At 48.1% G+C, this 18,431-nt stretch overlaps 1 protein-coding gene across 1 annotated transcript in view; it reads right to left on the bottom strand.

Moving 5' to 3' along the window:
* Positions 1-6: 6 nt before the first annotated feature.
* The window catches only part of RARB (retinoic acid receptor beta), a 159,308-nt gene continuing 140,883 nt past the window's right edge, over positions 7-18,431 (bottom strand). The window contains exons 5-8 of the mRNA XM_090284396.1: positions 14,307-14,483; positions 3,774-3,978; positions 2,831-2,989; positions 7-1,501 (exon numbers count right to left, since the gene is read on the bottom strand). Coding sequence (XP_090140522.1) covers positions 1,305-1,501; positions 2,831-2,989; positions 3,774-3,978; positions 14,307-14,483 — 738 coding nt within the window. The 3' untranslated portion in view covers positions 7-1,304. The remainder of the gene's footprint in view (positions 1,502-2,830; positions 2,990-3,773; positions 3,979-14,306; positions 14,484-18,431) is intronic.

Raw genomic sequence — 18,431 nt, 5'->3', positions numbered from 1 at the left:
CACACCTTTAAAATAAATATATTTTATTCTTTGCCAGGAGACTCCATGGAAAAAGGTAAACAGTATATGAACATAGAAAGCATTGTTAAACAATCTCAATGTACAAACAGAGCCAGTGAAAGTACATCACAGACTTGCTAATATATCAAAAAAAAAAAAAAAATCCACTAGTGCTTAAATGAGAACTAAGGAACTGACACTTGAACCTGTTAACCACTCTACCACAGCTTTCACTCTGCTTCATAGTGATTGAACGAGGTCAAAGAACGCAGATTCTCTGCCCATGCCATCGGGAGTTAGTGTCAGCCCCTGGGCATCAGGAGGGCTGGGAAACACCCCAATAACAGGCATGAGACAGGAAGGACACTAGAGTTACGTGGTACAGGTGGCAGACCAGCCTGTTAATTATACCAAGAAATTTCCCTAATGGCTTGTGAATAGGTAAACAAAAACTTAACACTGAAAAGTGTTTCTGCCTTGGAGGCTATCATTACTGTAAAAATGTTTCTTTTTAAAAAAACCGTGTAGTTATGTCATCAAACAAGTAATAAACCACTTTTAATTTAAAGTGACATTAACAATTGAACAATGACATTTGATTAACTGAACTGGCAGTTACACTGATACAGAATGCTCTTCTGCTAGTACAGTGGATTTTGTATACTTTTACTGGGCAACATGAAATAAAAGATGCAGTTTGAGAGCATCAGAAAGAGCAAGGACAAGCTTCCATACTAACTAAATTAGAATATCTTTAGCCTTATCTTGTCATTCTGTACAATAGTCCCATTTCCTTACCTTGATGTCTTGGTTATTCTGTGAAGGCAAGACAGTTATTTCTTAGCTGGACATGTACAGTAGTCTGGGTCATAACCTTGGTGTCTTGGCTATTTTGAGTATGCAAGACAAAGGGAAAGCACCGAACATCCAGTATAGAAAGAACAGAGCCATATTTCTGTATGTACAAAGTCTTTAGAAACTTAACCAGGGGTAAGTTATTTTGACTGGGTCTTTGCCATGCAATCTTGAGTGTTCAAAGAGGAAAATAGAAGCTTTTAACTAGTTTCTGGTTGTGTGAAATGGCTGATTTTTAGAATTTAGAAAGTTTGTATTTCTAGGTAAGTTAGACAGATGAGGAGTATAGTATATATTGATACATACGAAAACTTCTTGGTCCTTCTTGAGTTTTAATATATTTTCAGTCCAAAAACTAAGCAGCAGTAAAAATGGTTTTTTTTTTTTCTTGCATTTAAAATCCCGGAACTGAAGGTACTGGGGAATGTTTGAAGTGGCTGGGAAGTGTCTCATTGCACCAGCGGGGACTGACTGACACCGCTGTTTTCCACTGAGCTGGGTGAGATGCTGGGACTGTGCTCGGCTGTGTTCCCACTTGAACTTGGGGTCAAGGGTTCATGTCCTTCAGAATTCTCCAGCATTTCCTGAATGAGAGGTGGCATTGATCCAGGAATTTCCATTTTCAAGGTAATTACACGTTCTGCACCTTTTAAAAAGAGATAATAGAAATCTGGTAGAGATAAGGAGTTGAACTGAATAACAAAGGATCAACTCTCATCTACTTTAACAAGGGTGAAAATTGTGCTACCAATGCCTCCCAGGACCTGTCCTGATTTTACTGCATTAAAATATTTTTACTTTATGGAAAAGTGCATCGATATAGTGACATGTTTAAATTTGATAACTCCATGCCTCTGTTTCAGGAAACAATATCAGCATGTAATTACTTAACATACTTTACAAAGAGAAGTTCCTGACAAAAGACCAGAAAGAGTATATATCTTGAAAATGAGACAGTTGAAAGCCCGGTAACCAACAAATGGAGGAGGAAGTGATCTGAGTGATAAAAATGTGGCAATTATCAACTCAATGCGGTACTACACTGTCCAATGTGCTATTTAAATTGTGTGAAATACAATTAAGGGAATAGTGCCTCAATTCCATTAGCCACATTTCACGTGCTAAGAGCCACATGGGGCTTGTGGCAACTGTGTTGGACAATGCAGACAGAGGTCAAGGACTGAGACTCTCAGGCAAGTTTACTGTGCTTCTAAGCCCTCCGAAATGTGGAATTTGTTCCTTGGCTCACAAAGGGACAGAGTATGCTAACGAGGAAGGAGAATGACAAATAACATTTGCTACTAGGGATGGCTGCTGAGTTCTCTACCTAAAAAAAACAACCCTATGCTAACATTCAACTGTGATAGGGTTCTAGGCACTTCCGCAATTGTGCAAATTGCCACATAAACTGAAAAGCATGAGGCCAAGAATAGACCTCTCAGGAAGGCAAGAATTCCTTTGCTTAGAAGTGGGAGAAGTAAATCTGCCTATATACAAGAGAGCAGTGGCTACATTGATTGAGAGAGAAACTTCACCAATAACAATCACCCTAAGTACTCTTCATTTTTCTTGATGTTTGGATGTTCAGTAAAACCTGGAGTCAAGTTTACATAAACCAGAGCATGTGTGGAAAGTTGGAATGAAATGTATCATATAAAACTAGCAAATTAAAAAGCCTGTCATAGAAGACATTCTCTTGAAAACAGGTTTTCTAACCCTTAGTCATCCGAATTTTAAAGCTCATACATCATCTTAAGAGTGAGTAGGGTAATGTTTGAGATTTTCTTTTTTATAAGGGTGGGCACTATTTTAATTCCTCTTGATTTCAATGAGAAATAAATTCTTAAACAAAAACAGCAAAAAGGGCAGCTAATATCAAACACCTTGTATTAAAACATGGGATTTAAAAGCGATACAACCTGGCTGGGGCTGTGAGTTCCAGTTCAGGAACACAGTGCAGACTCGGAAGACATACCTTTAGCGCTGATGCTGCGGAGATCTGTGATTTTCATTAAGATCTTTGGGAACATGTGAGGCTTGCTGGGTCGTCTCTTTCTGATATAAATTTTTAGTGCTTCCAGCAATGGTTCCTGTAGCTTATCTACTTTTGTTGGTTCTTCAAGGTCCTGGCGGTCTAGATATCAGAAATAAAGTATTAAACCATTTTTATTGGGACAGAAAGAGTTCTCTGCCCTTTCCAGGCTAGAGGGTTTCTTCCATTTCCCCTCTTCCTTGTTCCTACTATATTATGACCCTATTCCTTTACTGATTCAATCACATATACAAATTTGAAGATACAACTGCTTTAGGCAGTGATACTTGAAAATGATTGTGCCCCTCACTGGCGGAAGGCACATTTGGATGGCTGGTTGCTTGTCCCAGGAAGAGAGTTGCTTCTCATGGCCAGGAGGTGTCACTACTGAACCGAATTAAAACAAACCTTGAGCAGGATGGTTATGAAAGCCAGGTAAATTGGCCCCCTAATTAAAGCCATTACTTTTTAACCACTTATGCTTCAGCCTCCTGCGAGCTGGTAGGGGTCACTACAAAGAAGAAGGCCTTATTTTTTCCTAGTCCGCTCAGGGCTGGTAGGGGGCCAACCCAATGATTTGGATCCCCAGCAAACTGGATCGTCATTAAAATGTCCCTAGGCAATGTATTTTACAACAGTCTGACCCTACCTTAGAAAAATACCTGTAGCAATTAGAGCTATAGTGTTTTAATATTTCAGAGCAGAAGGATCCCAAATATGTTTATTGAATTTATAACCATATGGAAAAATGCAGCACACCCCGAGCATGCATGCCTGGCTTTATTCACGTGTCTTTGTCCAAGTAAAATAACTCCAAAATGGAGATGCCGTTTCCCCTATAAATTACAAGTGTAAATTGTCCCAGGGTTTTCTGGGGCGTCGGTACCTCCGCAGATCAAGCAGATGGCACTAAGAAGGCCTGTTTCTGTGTCATCCATTTCCAAAGGCAGGAGCTGGTTGGCAAAGGTGAACACAAGGTCAGTCAGAGGACCAAATCCAGCATTGTGCATCTGAGTCCGATTCAGGGTAAGGCCATCCGAAAAGGTCATGGTGTCTTGTTCTGGGGTATACCTGGTGCAAATTCTAAGAATCTGGAAGAAAAAAAAAAATACCCACAGATTTGATGGATCATCCAAGCCAGCCTGTCATGACGGCATCGATCAGATCTAGGCAGGAGGTGACACGCAGATGTCCAAGGGGCTCTTACGTCGCAGGAGGCACTGTCCCCCTTTCGGATGTTGACTGTCTTCTCCAGCTCTTTCATTAAAAAGTATAGAAGTCAAAACACTGGTTGAAGTTATTTTGGGGGATAATAAATAGGACACAAGAAATATCTGTTCGTCTAAAAGTAACTTATTTCAGTCAAATAAACATTTACCAAGTACCCACTTATGTCCTAGGCACTGTGCCAGGTGCTGGGGATAAAAATAATGAGTAAGCCCTGGCCAGTGTGGCTCAGTTGGCTGTAGTGTCATCTCATGAAGTGCAAGGTCGCAGGTTCAATTCCAGGTCAGGGCACATGCCTAGGTTTGGTCCCCAGTCGGCATGTGCAGCAGGCAACTGAGATAGAGGTTTCTCTCTCACATCGATGTTTTTCTCCCTCTCTCTTTCCCTCCCTTTCCCTCTCTCTAAATAAATAAGCATGTCCTTGGGAGAGGATTTAAAAAAAGAGTAAGGTTCTATTCCTATTTTTTAAGAACTTACAGCCTCCCAAAAAGTGGGGGGTGGGGGCAATTATCTACCATTTATTAAATGCCTAATGTATATCATCAGAGAAGGAAAACTCTGACCCCAAAAAAACCTCCGCTGCCTTGCGGCATACCTCTTCAGGGGAAAGGCTAAGGGAGTAAACCCCGACAGAAAATCCGGAGCCGGAGTCCCTAAGGCGGTTTGACGTTGTAGTCAACACCGGCAACTCCTGCGGCGCACCTGAAGCCAAGCTGTATTGACTCCGTCTTTCCCTTGGACCCTTCAGCTGCGAAGAGAGGGGGGTCTGCTGCATGGGCAACAGCAGAGCCTCCATATCACCCTGCCCAGGCTCTGTAGCTTCAGCTTCACTGGAGAGGACACTCCAGCGTCATCGCAAGATGTTGATTCAACACGGGAGGAGACAGATACCGTGTCACTCCCGAGTCGGACTGCACAGCCATTCTCGGCGGTGCAGATAGACTCTTAAGAAGCTTCACCATCGTCTCTCGAGACGGACGGCTGCCGACGACGACGAATGTATATCAAATGTTACACATGCTTACATTCAATTTTTAAATGACTTGATAAAGTGAACGTGGTCACACAGTTCTACACAGACAACTGTAATGCAAGGAGCAGGAGGGGACTCAGCAGAGAGCAGGGAGTTCAGAAGAAAGTGCAGATACAGCCAGGAGGAATCAGGAACAGATTGATGGAGAAGTGGCTGCATTTCAAGAGAGCCAAGATGTATGGGGGAATTTCTATGAGCAAGAAGCCTGGGTCACCCTACCACTGTCTCCTGATCCTACCTGACATGCCCTTGATATATATGGCCCTGCTGGCCACCCTAGGACACCTGCTACTAAGGATCACGGCTCACGGCACTGTGCCTCTGGGTCTCAGAGCACGGTGACTCCAAAATGCCTCCCTTCTGTGTACGGACAACCCGGCTCGTGTCCCACTGCCTGATGGATCCTGACTGGCTGCAGAGCTCCGTGCATTCCACAGCAGCCACCCACCCAGAGCACATCTGCATGAACAACTGTGAACCTGCCCACCAGGGCTCCGCACTTGGCTGCTCCCTCTGAAAAAGGCTTGGAGCTGCTGGAAGCACAGGGAGAAATTAATCCCACCTGGACAGGAGGGAAAAGCCCAGGGGGGTTAGGGAGCTCAGTGTTTCCCAGATGCTGGTGCTCAGGTGATAAAATCGTTTGACTCCCATGTCTTCTTGGGTAGAAGACCTCTCTCTCCTGAGGGGACAAGCATGAATGATTAGCATTCTTTGCCTCCAACAGAGAATGAAAGCTAATGTTTTACTGATCACCGAATATACATGCCAGTACCCTGTTGCATGTTCTATATGTTACTTAATTCTCTCATCAGCCCATGAATTAGGGACTATTACCACCCCATTTTACAGGTGGGGCGACAAACCCAAATCGCTTGTCCTCAGTCACATAATGCCTTGGTGGCATGATTTGCTATCTGTCCCTAGTGCCTGTGTTCTTAACCTCTGCAGTGAGGTGACTAGCACTGATTTGGAGATCAGCTCTGTCTGTCCCTCGGCTGGGTGCCTTTGTGCAGTGCTCAGCCTGCCCAGCTGTTCACGGTGGCCTACCTGGTTCTGGGAGCACAGGGCCTGTGGCCTGGACACAGAGAACTCTACAACCCTTACTTTGTATCTAAATGCAGGCATGTTCTCAAACCTCTTCATGATCCTATGGCATGATCACGTGGCACAGTGAACTGGGAAGCACCCTATCATGAATGTGAATGGTTACCAAAACATCATGGAGATTCCTCTTCATTGGCTGGGGCGGGGGGTCATTTTTGGGTCCCAAATAGTTGCCCAATGCTCTCTGAGCCAGCCCAGCTGCTTCCTCTGAGTCCCTGACTGACTGACCTGTGGCACTTTGTCCTGGTAGTGGATGGGGTATGAAGCCATTCCCAATGCCAGAGCAGCAAAGGAACCCAGAAGTCCCTGGGGATAAGCTTTAACCGCCCCCCCCCCACCCCCGCCCCCGAAAGCCCTGGTAACTGCAGTGTGGTGCTCGAGACCACACAATAAAGGTGCCGGGCCAGAACACAGGACTCCTAACGCCAGGCCCAGCATCCTTCAACCACCTGGAGAACCATGAGGAAGTGTTGCCTACACAGGGAACAACCTCGTGATGGGCCAAGTCAGTATGATCACTATCCAGGGGCTCAAAACCCCCAGACATGTGTCCCGTTTGGAACCAAACAGGTACTAAATAAGTCTGCAGCTTTAGCACGTCGCCGAGATGTGACTGCATGAGCTCTGTCTCTGCAAGAAGGAAAGAAACCAGGCATTTGTTGGACAGGAACAGGAAGCTGGGAGGGAGACATCTGTGAGCTGCCTGGCTCCCTTAGAAATCCCAGTCCAGGCTGCAGCACGCAAACCCCTCTGTTGTACTCCCTTCAGAAGGGTTTTCCCCCTGACAGGTTGAAAGATATTTGGATTCTGATGAAACACGTAAACTTTGTCCAGTCCCTTCTCTTTAGAAATTCCCAAACCAAAACCAAGCACACGTGGACTGTGCAGAGAGGAGGGGCATGGCCTGAGATGGAAGACTGGTTAATGTCTTCTGTCAGGGAGCCTCTGCCCCAGCACTGCTCCAGCCAGGCCCGTGGACAGCGTCCTCCTCGCAGCCCCGGCAGCAAGTGCTTCCCCAGGACTGGCACTCCCCTTGTTTGAAAGGCGGGCATCTCATCTGGAGAGAGGAACACGCAAACTCCACGGGCAAGATTGGCTCCCCCAAGGAGGGCCCTGCTGGATGGCACAGCTCTGCTAATGGGCAGCGCTGTTCTCCTCCGGGCAAGAGGGACCCTCACTTCCTGCCTCCCGCAAAGGTAACTGAGTATTTTCCCACCGCTGTTCGGTGCTTCCTGGGAGCACACTGCCTGAGGCGGCACCTGACGTCCCCCAGGTGGAGCCGGGACTCACCCACTTCTCTCCTAGTCCCTGGGATCACCTAATCGGAGCCACCACGGCTTCTCTTCCCGTGAGAGCCTCTTAGCCTGTCCGTCTCATCCACCCCTGCTCCTGCAGCCCCAGCACGCTGTTCACAATGGTCATCAGAGAAGACTCCTCCTTCCCTGCTGGAATCCCTCCCATCGGTGGTTTGTATCCAAACCCAGACTTCTTCCTGTGGCCTCCATGGCACCGCCCACCTCAGTACCGGCTCTCCGACCCCTCGCCCCTGCGCACTGACTTCTGCTCGCAGGGGTCCTCTTTCTGAATCTCCAGCAACTCACTGTTGCTGCGAAGCACCTGCTCTGGCTGTTCGCGCCTGACCTTCATGCAGCTGACTCTCCCTCCTTGGAGCTCAGAAAGCACCATGAACACCCCTTTCTAAAACCCATGCCTGCCTCTCATCAAATATGCCCCCCAACTGATCGCTGCTCGTCGTTTTAAAGTGATGCTTCATTCCCCTCCCCTGGCGTGTGGACTGCACCCAGTGGCTTGAGGCTAATGAAAGAATGTGGGGGGAGTGATGGGTGTGACTTTGGAGACAAGGTCATGGCTTTCTTCTTGCTCACTCTCTTACATCTCTAGTGTCAGGGGCAGCTGCCTGACATGTCACAAGGATACCCAAGTAGCCCCATGGAGAGGGCCATGGCAAGGAATTGAGCCCTCACATTGCTAATCAGTCCTAACTCGCTGCTACCTTGGAAGCAGCCCCACCAGCCGCTGCTCATGACTTGACGGCAACCTCCTGAAAGCCGCTGATCCAGGACCTCCCAGCTGACCCAGGTCCTGACCTGCAGGGACAGTGTGAGATAGTAACAATGACTGTGTTAAGCTGCTAAGTTCCGTGGCAACCGGTTATGCAGGAACAGAGAACTAGTACGACACCCGTGCCTTGAGCACACCTCTCACGTGTAGCTGAATGCCTTTTCCCTCAAGTATATACACCTGCGTCACCACCACCCAGCCCAAATACGAGTAGTTCTAGCACCTGTAGGCTCCCCGGGCTCCTCCCGATCAAACCTCCTCCCCCAAAGTAACCATTACTTTGAGCGCTATTCCCACAGATTAGGTTCGCCTGTTCTTGAACTTTAGGTAAATGGAATCACATAGTATAGTCTCTCTTATGTCTGGCTTTTACTCCGTATCGCATCCGTGGGATTTTCCAGGCTAGTGCATGTGGCAGGGGTTCTTTTGCATTGCTGTGTAGCATTCCACCACATGACCATGACCCACCCTGCGTTCCTTTCTCCACAGCACTGCCTCTCTCTGAGCTTACTGACCTTTCACCCTTGAGAAAATGAGCACTTAGAAGAAGGCTGCTCTCTGTCACTTTGCCCCCTGCTGTTTCTTTAGCAAACAGAGACCTGTCGTCCACAGAGCAGGTGGCCAATGCAAATGTGTAGAATAAGTGAACTGGGTTCCTTCATCAGAATCTCTCCCACCTTGTAAACCTCTGGGGGGTGGGGGGCATTCCGTGATTTCTAAGTTTTTAGGCAAAGAAGGAAGCCCAAATTGCTCACCCATTTTAGTCTCTGCACTAATTGTGTTTGGCAATAGGTGGGCAGATCCTGATCTGATCTGTTTATCCTTCCAGCGCTTGTGGGAATGTCGAAGTCGTTTTAATAATAACAATAACACACAGAGCTGTGCACAGCCGCCTTCCCTGGCAGCACATAGTACCTATTGTATGAGCTCATGGGAACAAAATGTTGGGACCTGCCACCAGCCTGCCTTTCCTGAGAGGGAAACGTGCCGGGAGGCGGAGGCTCGTCTTCCTGTCCCTGCTTCCTAGGCCAGCCCTCTGTTCTTGTAAAATGTTATGAAATTATATGGAATTAAATTTACTAATATATTTTATTTAAATGAGTAGATCCAAAATATTTTGGTTCCCACCTATAACCAATATAAAAATCATTAAACAGATATTTTAGATTTTTAAATAGTTAGTTTTGGAAATCAATTGTGTATTTTTACAATTCCAGCATTTAAAGCACTTCAGAGCTCCACAGCTGCAGGTGGCTTGTGGCGACCAGATTGGAGCACAGGTCGTGTGTCTGTGTGTGTGTGTTGGAGCACAGGTCGTGTGTGTGTGTGTGTGTAGCCCAGGACAGCTCACAGAGGCAATCTGGGCTTACCCACTATTGACATCCATGTAGCTAATTCAAAGGAGCACTTTCTACATGCCAGGTACCACGTGCTCCACATGCATTAACCCAATCAATTCTCCCAACAGCCTCATGAGGGAGGAGTTACTAGGAGACCCATTTCACTGAAGACATAACTGAGGCTTAGAGGAGTCATATGGCTTCCCTAATTTCATACAGCTTTGAAGTGGTAGAGCTGGGATTTGAACCCGGGGAGTATGGCTCCAGAGCTCACCCTCTTCGTTACTACACTGACGGCCTCACAGTGACTTGCAGTGACTGCTGGGCAGCTGCGCTGCACCCACAGGTGAGAAAGCCGAGACTCAGAGGGACACAGGGTGTCCTCATGATGGCACAGGCGGCCAGAGGCAGTGCTGAAGCCTGAGCTCAGGCTGTGGGCTCCAAGGCCAGAGCTGACTCCTCTCCGGGCAGGGGTCCTGCCTCTCCTGAGTCCCTGGGAGGGCAAGGAGGGACAGGTCCATGTGGGAATGGTCCTTTGTGGCTGTAGAGTCACAAGGTGCTCAGGACCCTAGGGGCCGTGAGTCACGTCTTGAAGTCAGGCAGGGCAGTCACTTTTGCGTCACCAGAAGCAAGGTGCTGTAGTCACTGGCGTGGGAATGTTTTCCTTGGGGTAGTGAGGGCAGCAGGTGGCAGGACCCGGGGAAGCCCCCTGTGTCCCACAGGGAAAGACCTCACACTTGAAGCTTCCAGCAACGCAATCCTTGGACGGCAGCCCACATTCGGAAATTCCAGTTTAGATCTTAAATACACTTGTCCGTGCATTTATCCATCCGCTTACTCACAAGCAGCCACTGAAGGCCTCTTCTATGCCTGGAATTCTGCCACAGTGACCACCGCAATGTGGCCCTTGCCCTCACTGAGTCCCGTGCAGAAGACACTAGTGAACATGTCTCTAATTACAGTACAGTATGTCTTAAGTGTAATGAGAGAGACCAGGGGGAGGGGATAGGATCTAGGGCCGGTCAGGAAAGACTTTTCTGAAGTGGTGGCATTTTAGCTGAGATGAGTGGGCCGAAACAAAACTGGGGGGCTAATGGGGGGGGGAGGAGGAAGCGTATTCCAGATCAAGGAATTCTCAGGGGAGCCCGGTGGGCCGTTGGCTTCCAGTTTGGCCTTGATTGCCTTATCTGCGATTGGGGATGATAACAGAAGCCCCGGAGGGTGCAGTGAGGCTTAACAATACGTAAGGCAGCTGAGGTCTCTAACGTTCCAGACACGGCTCAGGCTCCCTAAGCACTGCTCATTTCATTCTCCCCGACCCTGAGAGGAAGCATCTATTACTGCCTTCCTTTCAGTTATGAGGAGATCGAAGCTCAGAGAGGAGAAGTAACTTTCCCAAGGTCACACAGCGAGGAAGCACCTGAGCCAGACTCTGAACCCAGGCAAACTGGCTTCCAAGACCACACTCATGTCTACAATCAGCAGCTGGGGCGAGCTGAAGGGAAGTGCTGGGGAAGGGAGGAGGAAGAGATGAGCTCTAAGGTGGAAAGTAGGAGCCAGGCCTAGGGTGGTTCAAGGGCTGGGCAGCAAATTCCGGGAGGCAAGGATTCACCTCTCCGCTCCACCATTGTACCGTCAGTGTTTGGCACATAGTAAGTGCTCACTGAACACATTCAGTGTGTGGGCTTTCTCCTTCAACCTATACTCGCTCATGCTGTATGACAAGGCAGAATGAACACTGGAAACAAAAGCCAGCCCATGGCTTACCTCTGGTCAAAACCCAGTGACTCCTTATGACACTGAGGACGAAAATGGACATCAGGTCTCAGAGCCACTTTCCCTCGGAGGAAGGCCTTCCTGCGCCCCTCCCTCGTTCCCCTCCAGGCACAGCCACCTCCTCACTGTCCCCCAACTTACCAGAGCCCACCCTGTCGCAGGGCCTTTGGCCTCCACTCTCGGCAGGTCCCCCTTCCACTTGCACACGTCTCAGACCAGAGTCTTTTACTGGTTTGGCTCCTTCTGTCCCTTCATTCAGGTGTCTGCTAAGGTCACCAGCTTCCCTAACTGCACTATAGAAACAAGCTCCTGCCCAGCTCAGTCATGCTCTGCCCCTTGATCCTGCTTGTTTTTCTTTGTAGCACTTAAGACATTGTCTAGCCCTGGCCAGGTAGGTCATTTGGTTGGAACATTGTCCAGATGTGCCAAGATTGTGGGTTCGATTCCTTGGTAGGGCATATAAAAGGAGCAGCCAATGAATGCATAAATAATACATGGAACAACAAATTTATGTTCGTCTCTCCCCCTTCCTCTCTTTCTAATAACCAATGGAAAAAAAAAAAAAAAAAAAAGACATTGCCTAATATCCATCTCTCCTCAGTAGAAGGTCACCCCAATGAGGGAGGGGATTTTGGTCTGTCTTGTTCACCTCTTTGTCATCAGAGCCTACCATGATGCCTGATACACAGCAGGTCCTCCGTGAATGTTCATAGAAGGAAGAGAGGAAGGAAGAAGAGAGGAAGGAGAACAGGAGGGAAAGAAGGTCGGAAGGCCTCAAGGGTTGTTTTCTATGATTTTACATTGAAAGGGACTTGACCCTAATTACCTACAGACAAGCGGCAGCTGAGAGGGAGGGGTCAGAAGGAAAACTGAGGCCTGGAGAGGTTAAATAACTTGACAAAGGTCCCGGTATTAGTTCCTGTTCTCCCTGTCTCCACCGAGGGGCTAAGGGCTGGGTCTTGGATCCGTGAGCAAACCTGGGGAGTGCCCTAGGTTCAGTGTAAATGTGGGATCTGCAAAGATTGCTGCTGGAAGTTGGACGGGATTTTAAGAGGGGATCTAAGAACCCCGATCAGGAAGCAGGTAGCGTGGTGAAAACAGGACACTTCCTTGGAGGACCTCAAAGCATCCCACACATTCCATCTTTCCCAGAGGGCTGGAGTCAGGGACTCCCACGCTGTCACTACCTGGCAGCCAGACACCAGGAGAGCTAAGAAATGAGCAGAGGGCTAAAGCCGGAACATGAGGATCAGGAAGACTCTGGTCCTGCCGGGTGGCCACGTGATGCAGGGAGCTCAGAATTCCAGAGCCTGCCCTGGTGCACCCTGACTAGCTATGTGCCACCTCCCTTGTCACTCAGCCACCCCAGGCCTCCGGGGAGCCTCTCTAATCATGTGGCAATTACTCCCGTCTCCACTAATATCTTGGGGGTGTTCTGACGCTCAGGGGAAATTCTACAGAGTGCTACCTTTGAAGCACTTGTGAGTGGAGCATGAAAAAGTTGATTCTTCTATTAGATCATTATTAACATTATTATTGATTTGCTCTAGTCCTCTCTGGTGGCCTGGCTGGGTCTCTCCCTGAGGCCCACACCTCTCATACCACGCACTGCTCATGGCTTTGGACTCCGAAGAACTGGGTCTTAAGTCTTGGCTCCGGCACTCACCTGAGTTGGGTGACTCACCTAGCCTCTAGCTCCATATCTGTAAAATGGGCTGAATCTCCATCCCCAGGTTCGCTGAGCTGTGTGTGCACGGATGAGCTGAGGTTGGTAAACTCTGCAGGGTGTGGTAATGTGACAAACTGATGCGGGGCTGGTGTTTTGTTTCTAAACATTCCTAGGTTCATTCCAAATCCTCTGACTTTATAAGAAGAAAAACTACCATATATACTCTTGGGATTCTTGGCGCCTGTAGGTTACTGAGGATTCATTACCACTCCCCCTCAGATCCAACTTGCAGGCAGAAAGACACAAACATTCCAGCTTCCTGCGCAACTGCCCCGTCCAGGGTCCTCTCTCCTCCTGCGCAGGACTGTGCGTGTGTTTACTTACAGTGTTTGCTTTGCAGAATTGTTTATACCCAAAGCTATGGAAGATATAATAGAAAGAAAAATCTATGTTTTTAAAGTATCTGGAAAGTTCATTTTTCCTTCCCTATTTTCTAATGTCTCCCTGGGGGCCAGCCTCCCACCCATGTTCTCCAGAGGCCTATCAGCACACACTCCCCCAGGCAGGACATGTCCCTGCTGCCCCAAACGGCAGCTGCTTCCTTGCCCAGGAAAACTGCCCCCAACAGAACTGATTGCCCCACCCCTAAAGCCCCCACCATAGAGACAGGGGGTATCCAGCCAGCAGAGACCTGCAGAGGACAAGTTGTGACAGCATCCTCACCCATCCCAGGGCCCTAGGAGCCACAGTGTGAGAACAGCAGGAAGTGGAGGGGCATGAGGGTTCCACTTAGCACAGTTGGGGAAACTGAGGCCCATGGAGGAAAAAGATTTTCTCAAGGCCACTAATAGAGATTGGGGGTAGAACAAGGCTGCTACATGACACCTCCAGTTGGTTTAACCTGGAGGCCTTTCAAAGGCCTACAGGGCTGTCCTGTGGAAGGGGCTATGGGTGAGCAAGCTGTCACTGTAAGGTCTGCGACCAAGACTGGCTGGACCTTCTTCTCAAGGTCATGCACTGGGTAGAGAGGGTTGGAAGGTTCTGTCCAACTCCAGGGGGTCTCTGGGTGCCAAGGAGGTGGCAGAAAGAGAGGCTGGGGAAACGGGAGCCTCTGGAGGTCTTCAAAGCTTCTCAGTCCCCACTTCCCCGGCCCCAAACCCCTGACTAAGAGTTCAGAAGGGCACATACCAAGATGTCCAGGCAGGCGGCCTTCAGCAGGGTGATTTGGTCTGCGATGGTCAAGCTGGTGAAGCCTGGCAGACGTTTAGCAAATTCCACGATCTTAATAATGCACTTGGTGGCCAGTTCACTGAATTTGTCCCAGAGGCCCAGGTCCAGTCGGACTCGATGGTCAGCACTGGAATTCTAAGAGGGAGAGAAAACACCATCGTTTCTGGGGAGCCCCATGGAAGGCGCTCAGAAACTCAACACATTCCTTGTTGATGTGCTGGCGCTTCAGTCTTGACCAGGGAGCTTCCTGGTGAGATGCTGTTTTTCCCTGTACCACTGTATCATTAAATTACAGATCAGAGGGATTTCTCTTTGTGCAATGATGCCAGCTAACACATGGAGAAAGAATAATGGAATAAGGAGTCATCATATTATAACTCGAACGAATTAATGGCTCTAGGCATTGACCATCAGTGGTTGCTATTATCTTAAAAAGAGGCAGCCTGCCAGCTGCGTGTCCTGATGGAAACCCATACCAACACCTACGAAATAGTCAAACCAGAATCACAGTGAGCCACTAGCTCTAACTACCGCAAACCCAGGAGGAGGAATGTGCTAAAATGTACCACTGGGGATGCGACTGTCAACATCCAGGATGCGGGAGCTCCCATAAAACCAACGGACTGGTTTCTTCAACAAATGCATTGCAAGGGGAGTAAAGAAATGGAAAGAGAAACCCATAGATTAAAAATGGCTCCACCCAGATGCTCATTAACTGATGGATAAGTGGGGACGCAATCAGGTGAGGGACTGCTTGTCGTCAGTGACGGCAAACGATGCACCGATGCTCGCTGCGACACGGCGAACCACAAAGGCATCACGCTCAGTGAAAGGAAACAGTCACAGATGCCTGCACACAGAATGATTCCATTCGTATGACATTCTGGAGATGGCAAAACTACAGCGCCGGGGAGCAGATCAGTGGTTTCCAGGTGGGGGGCGGCTGAGCACAAAGGTGCACAAGAGGACTTTGTGGAGGGATGGAAATGGCCTACATCTTGTGATACATAGGAGGAAATGACATATATGAGGCAAACTGCGACATATACACGAGGAAGTTTGAGATATCGAGATGTTATTTTTATTTCAGAAGGAGTAAGACAGCGTTACACTTTTGTTTGCAGACGTGTCTGTCATTTAGGACACATTAAAATATTTACAGACAAAAGAAGATGTTTGTCATTTTCTTTCAAAAACTATGGAATGGGTAGAATGTGTATGAGGGTGGATGGGTGATGGAACAGGATTGGCTGTGGAGGGATCACAGGCGTTCAATTTTCCTCTCTAGTTTCATATTAAGCTAGCAATTTTCCATAATAAAATAAAAGTTAAAAATGTGACAATGATAAAGAAAATCCAAGATACTACAATAACAACAAAGCTTAGGCTCTCTGAGGTCCTCAGCATTACGGTGGCCACACGCATGCCTCGCGTGGTGCTCCCTGTCCCACGGGCAGGCCCAGCCTCCGCGGATAGGCAGGGCCGGGCTCTGCGGGCACGTGCAGGTGGCACGACGGGGCACCCAGAGGGGCTCACAAAGGGTTGCTCCTGGACACCACAGCTGCCCCTCTCTGTGCTTCCCAGGAAGGACCAGCCTCCTCACCCCTGAGCAGCTTCCATTCAGGACCTGCGGCCCAGGTGCCTGCAGGATCCTCATCTCTGATGGCCACAGAATATTCCAGGGGAACTCTTCTTCTTATCCCAAGAGAAGGTCAATCAACTTCAGTCCAATCCTCTGCACCTATTGGTTGGGGTCCTACAGCCATTCAAATACTCCTTCTTTTGTTCACTTTTTCATCTTCTTTTCTTCCTCCCCTTCTCTCTGTTCCTTGAATGTTTCCTGACCCACCTCCCCATAGCCAGGGGCTGGGGTATAATGGCCGAACTCACCAGATAGCCTCCACCCTCAGCGGGCTTGGGGGGAGTGCCTGCTGCTTTTGGAGCCTTACCAGGGCACCCCAACCCCAGCCTTCACTCCTCCCTGCCAAACCCACAACCACATGGAGAAGAAGAGGCTGTTAGTTTCACTGTAAGATGTGGCACATTCATCTCAGCTAGGTGAGGTGACTTGCTAAGGAAGGAATGGAAGCGGATCCCAGGTCTACCTGATCCCCAAACCTGGCCTTTTTCCCTACTTGGCTGACAGATATGACCTCCTGCAAGTAATACCCTCTCTTCACACCTTAGTATCCCCATCTGTAAAGAGGGATGCATGCCACCTGCCTGCAAAGGCTGCTGGGAAGAATAAGTAGGATCCCAAGGGGGTTTGAACAGTGTTGGACCCCTTTCCTCATCACCTCTCCTGCCCACAGCATAGTCAGGGGGTTCAGACCACAGCAATGACTGTCTCCTCCGCTGCCCTGAAGAGGTAACACTGCCAGCAGTGTCCCCACACTGGCCCCACTCTATTGCCCATTATAGGCCTCAACCTATCTTTCTTCATTTAATCAGTAAAGAGGATGTCCACATCATAGGCAGGAATACTACTACTACTGAGAACTTGCCAGAAATTACTGAAGGTCTCAGCTTTTGATTAGAACCACACTCCAACATACCCAAGAAAGTGCTTCCGACTTTTTCTTTTCTTTCTGAAATCTCCAGCAGGCTTGCTGGTGTGGATGGAGTAGAATGGCCATCTTACATCTCTGTCTTGCTGCCATCCCTCTGTTCTGCCTCCAAGCCATTTGGGGGACTGCTTCTCCTTCCGTCTCAGCCCTTGGGATTTGGGTGAGGCAGTAGAACCCTCTAATGTACAGGGAGGGCACTGGACTCTGGTCTGGCTAATCAGGGTGGTCCCTCCTCCTAGCTACAGTGATTGGATCAGAAAAGAGCAGGTAACCAAGACTGGCCAATGAGGCTTAATTCTGAGACTTTGGTTGGAACAACTGGGGAAGCAAAGCTCTCTGTCACTGAGAGTTACCAGGGGCTTGCAGAGGGGCCACCAGGTGGAGAAGACCTTCCCAACCATGAAGCCAACTCAGAGGAAAGCCAAGATGAACCACAGAGAGAAAAAGAGTGGCCCTGTCCTAAAGATATTGAGCTGCTGAATCCAGCTATGCCTGACATACCAAGAGGTTTTGTTGTTGTTGTTTTTAATTGAGGTTGATTTGAGTGTGGTTTCTATCACCAGCAACAGGAAGAATTCTGACTAATGTGCAGATATTGTTTAAGATGGTTTAGATCGAGAGTTTCACATTCTCCCCCCACCAATGTGTTAAGACTTAGATAAGAGGTCCCCACTGCCGCCGTCCTAGTCTGAGCTACCATCGCCTCCTGCCTGGATCTTTGTTAACAGCCTCCTCACAGTCTATTCTTACCAAAGGACTAAAGGAAACCTTTCAAAGCACAAGTCAGACCAAGTTACTGTGCTGCTTAAAATGTCCCATGATTTCTCACTCAGACTAAAAGTCAAAGCCATTTCAACGGCCTGCAAGGCCCTCCCAGATCTGGCTTCTGCTCTTTGACCTTGTATCCTCCCACTTTCTCCCCAGCTGACCCACTCCAGCTACACAGGTCTCCTAGCTCTCCCTGAACAAGTGGGACATGTGTGTGCCTCCACGCCTTTGCACTGGCTGTCCCCTCCACCGGGATTGCTCCTCCCAGATATCTGAAGGATGCCCTTTCTCCTTCCCTCAAGTCTTGGCTCAATGTCACTTTCTCTGAAGGCTCTCAGACTACTCTACTGAAAATCACAGAACTCTCATACTGACTGGAACAAAAAACATAAATGTGAATTTTCAAAAAGCCCTAGTACTTAACCTTCTTTCTACATGTAAATCTCTATGTTGTCTATCTTCATTTCCTCTTTGTCCTTACTTTTCTACATTCATTTAAGGTTACTGCCTCTTCCATGTAAGAACAAAGTGAGCTGTTGAAGTTTAAGATAAACATGGTATGATAAAATAGGGTTTTTTTTCTATCTTTTTAATGACAGCCCGTTAAAGTAATGAAAATTGAGTATTCTAGGCAGAATTTTTTAAAAATATATTGTTCACTTGAATTTATTTTGAGGTTGATATTTTATAAATTATAACCTGATAGATATTTTTTTAAAAAACAGATGGGCGTATCTCAGTATTTATT

This window comes from Furipterus horrens, unplaced genomic scaffold (assembly GCF_987537825.1).
Source record: "Furipterus horrens unplaced genomic scaffold, mFurHor1.1.pri manual_scaffold_7, whole genome shotgun sequence".
Taxonomy (NCBI): Eukaryota; Metazoa; Chordata; class Mammalia; order Chiroptera; family Furipteridae; genus Furipterus; species Furipterus horrens.
Note: the sequence above shows the minus strand (reverse complement) of the source record. Positions and strands in the feature narration are given on the sequence as shown.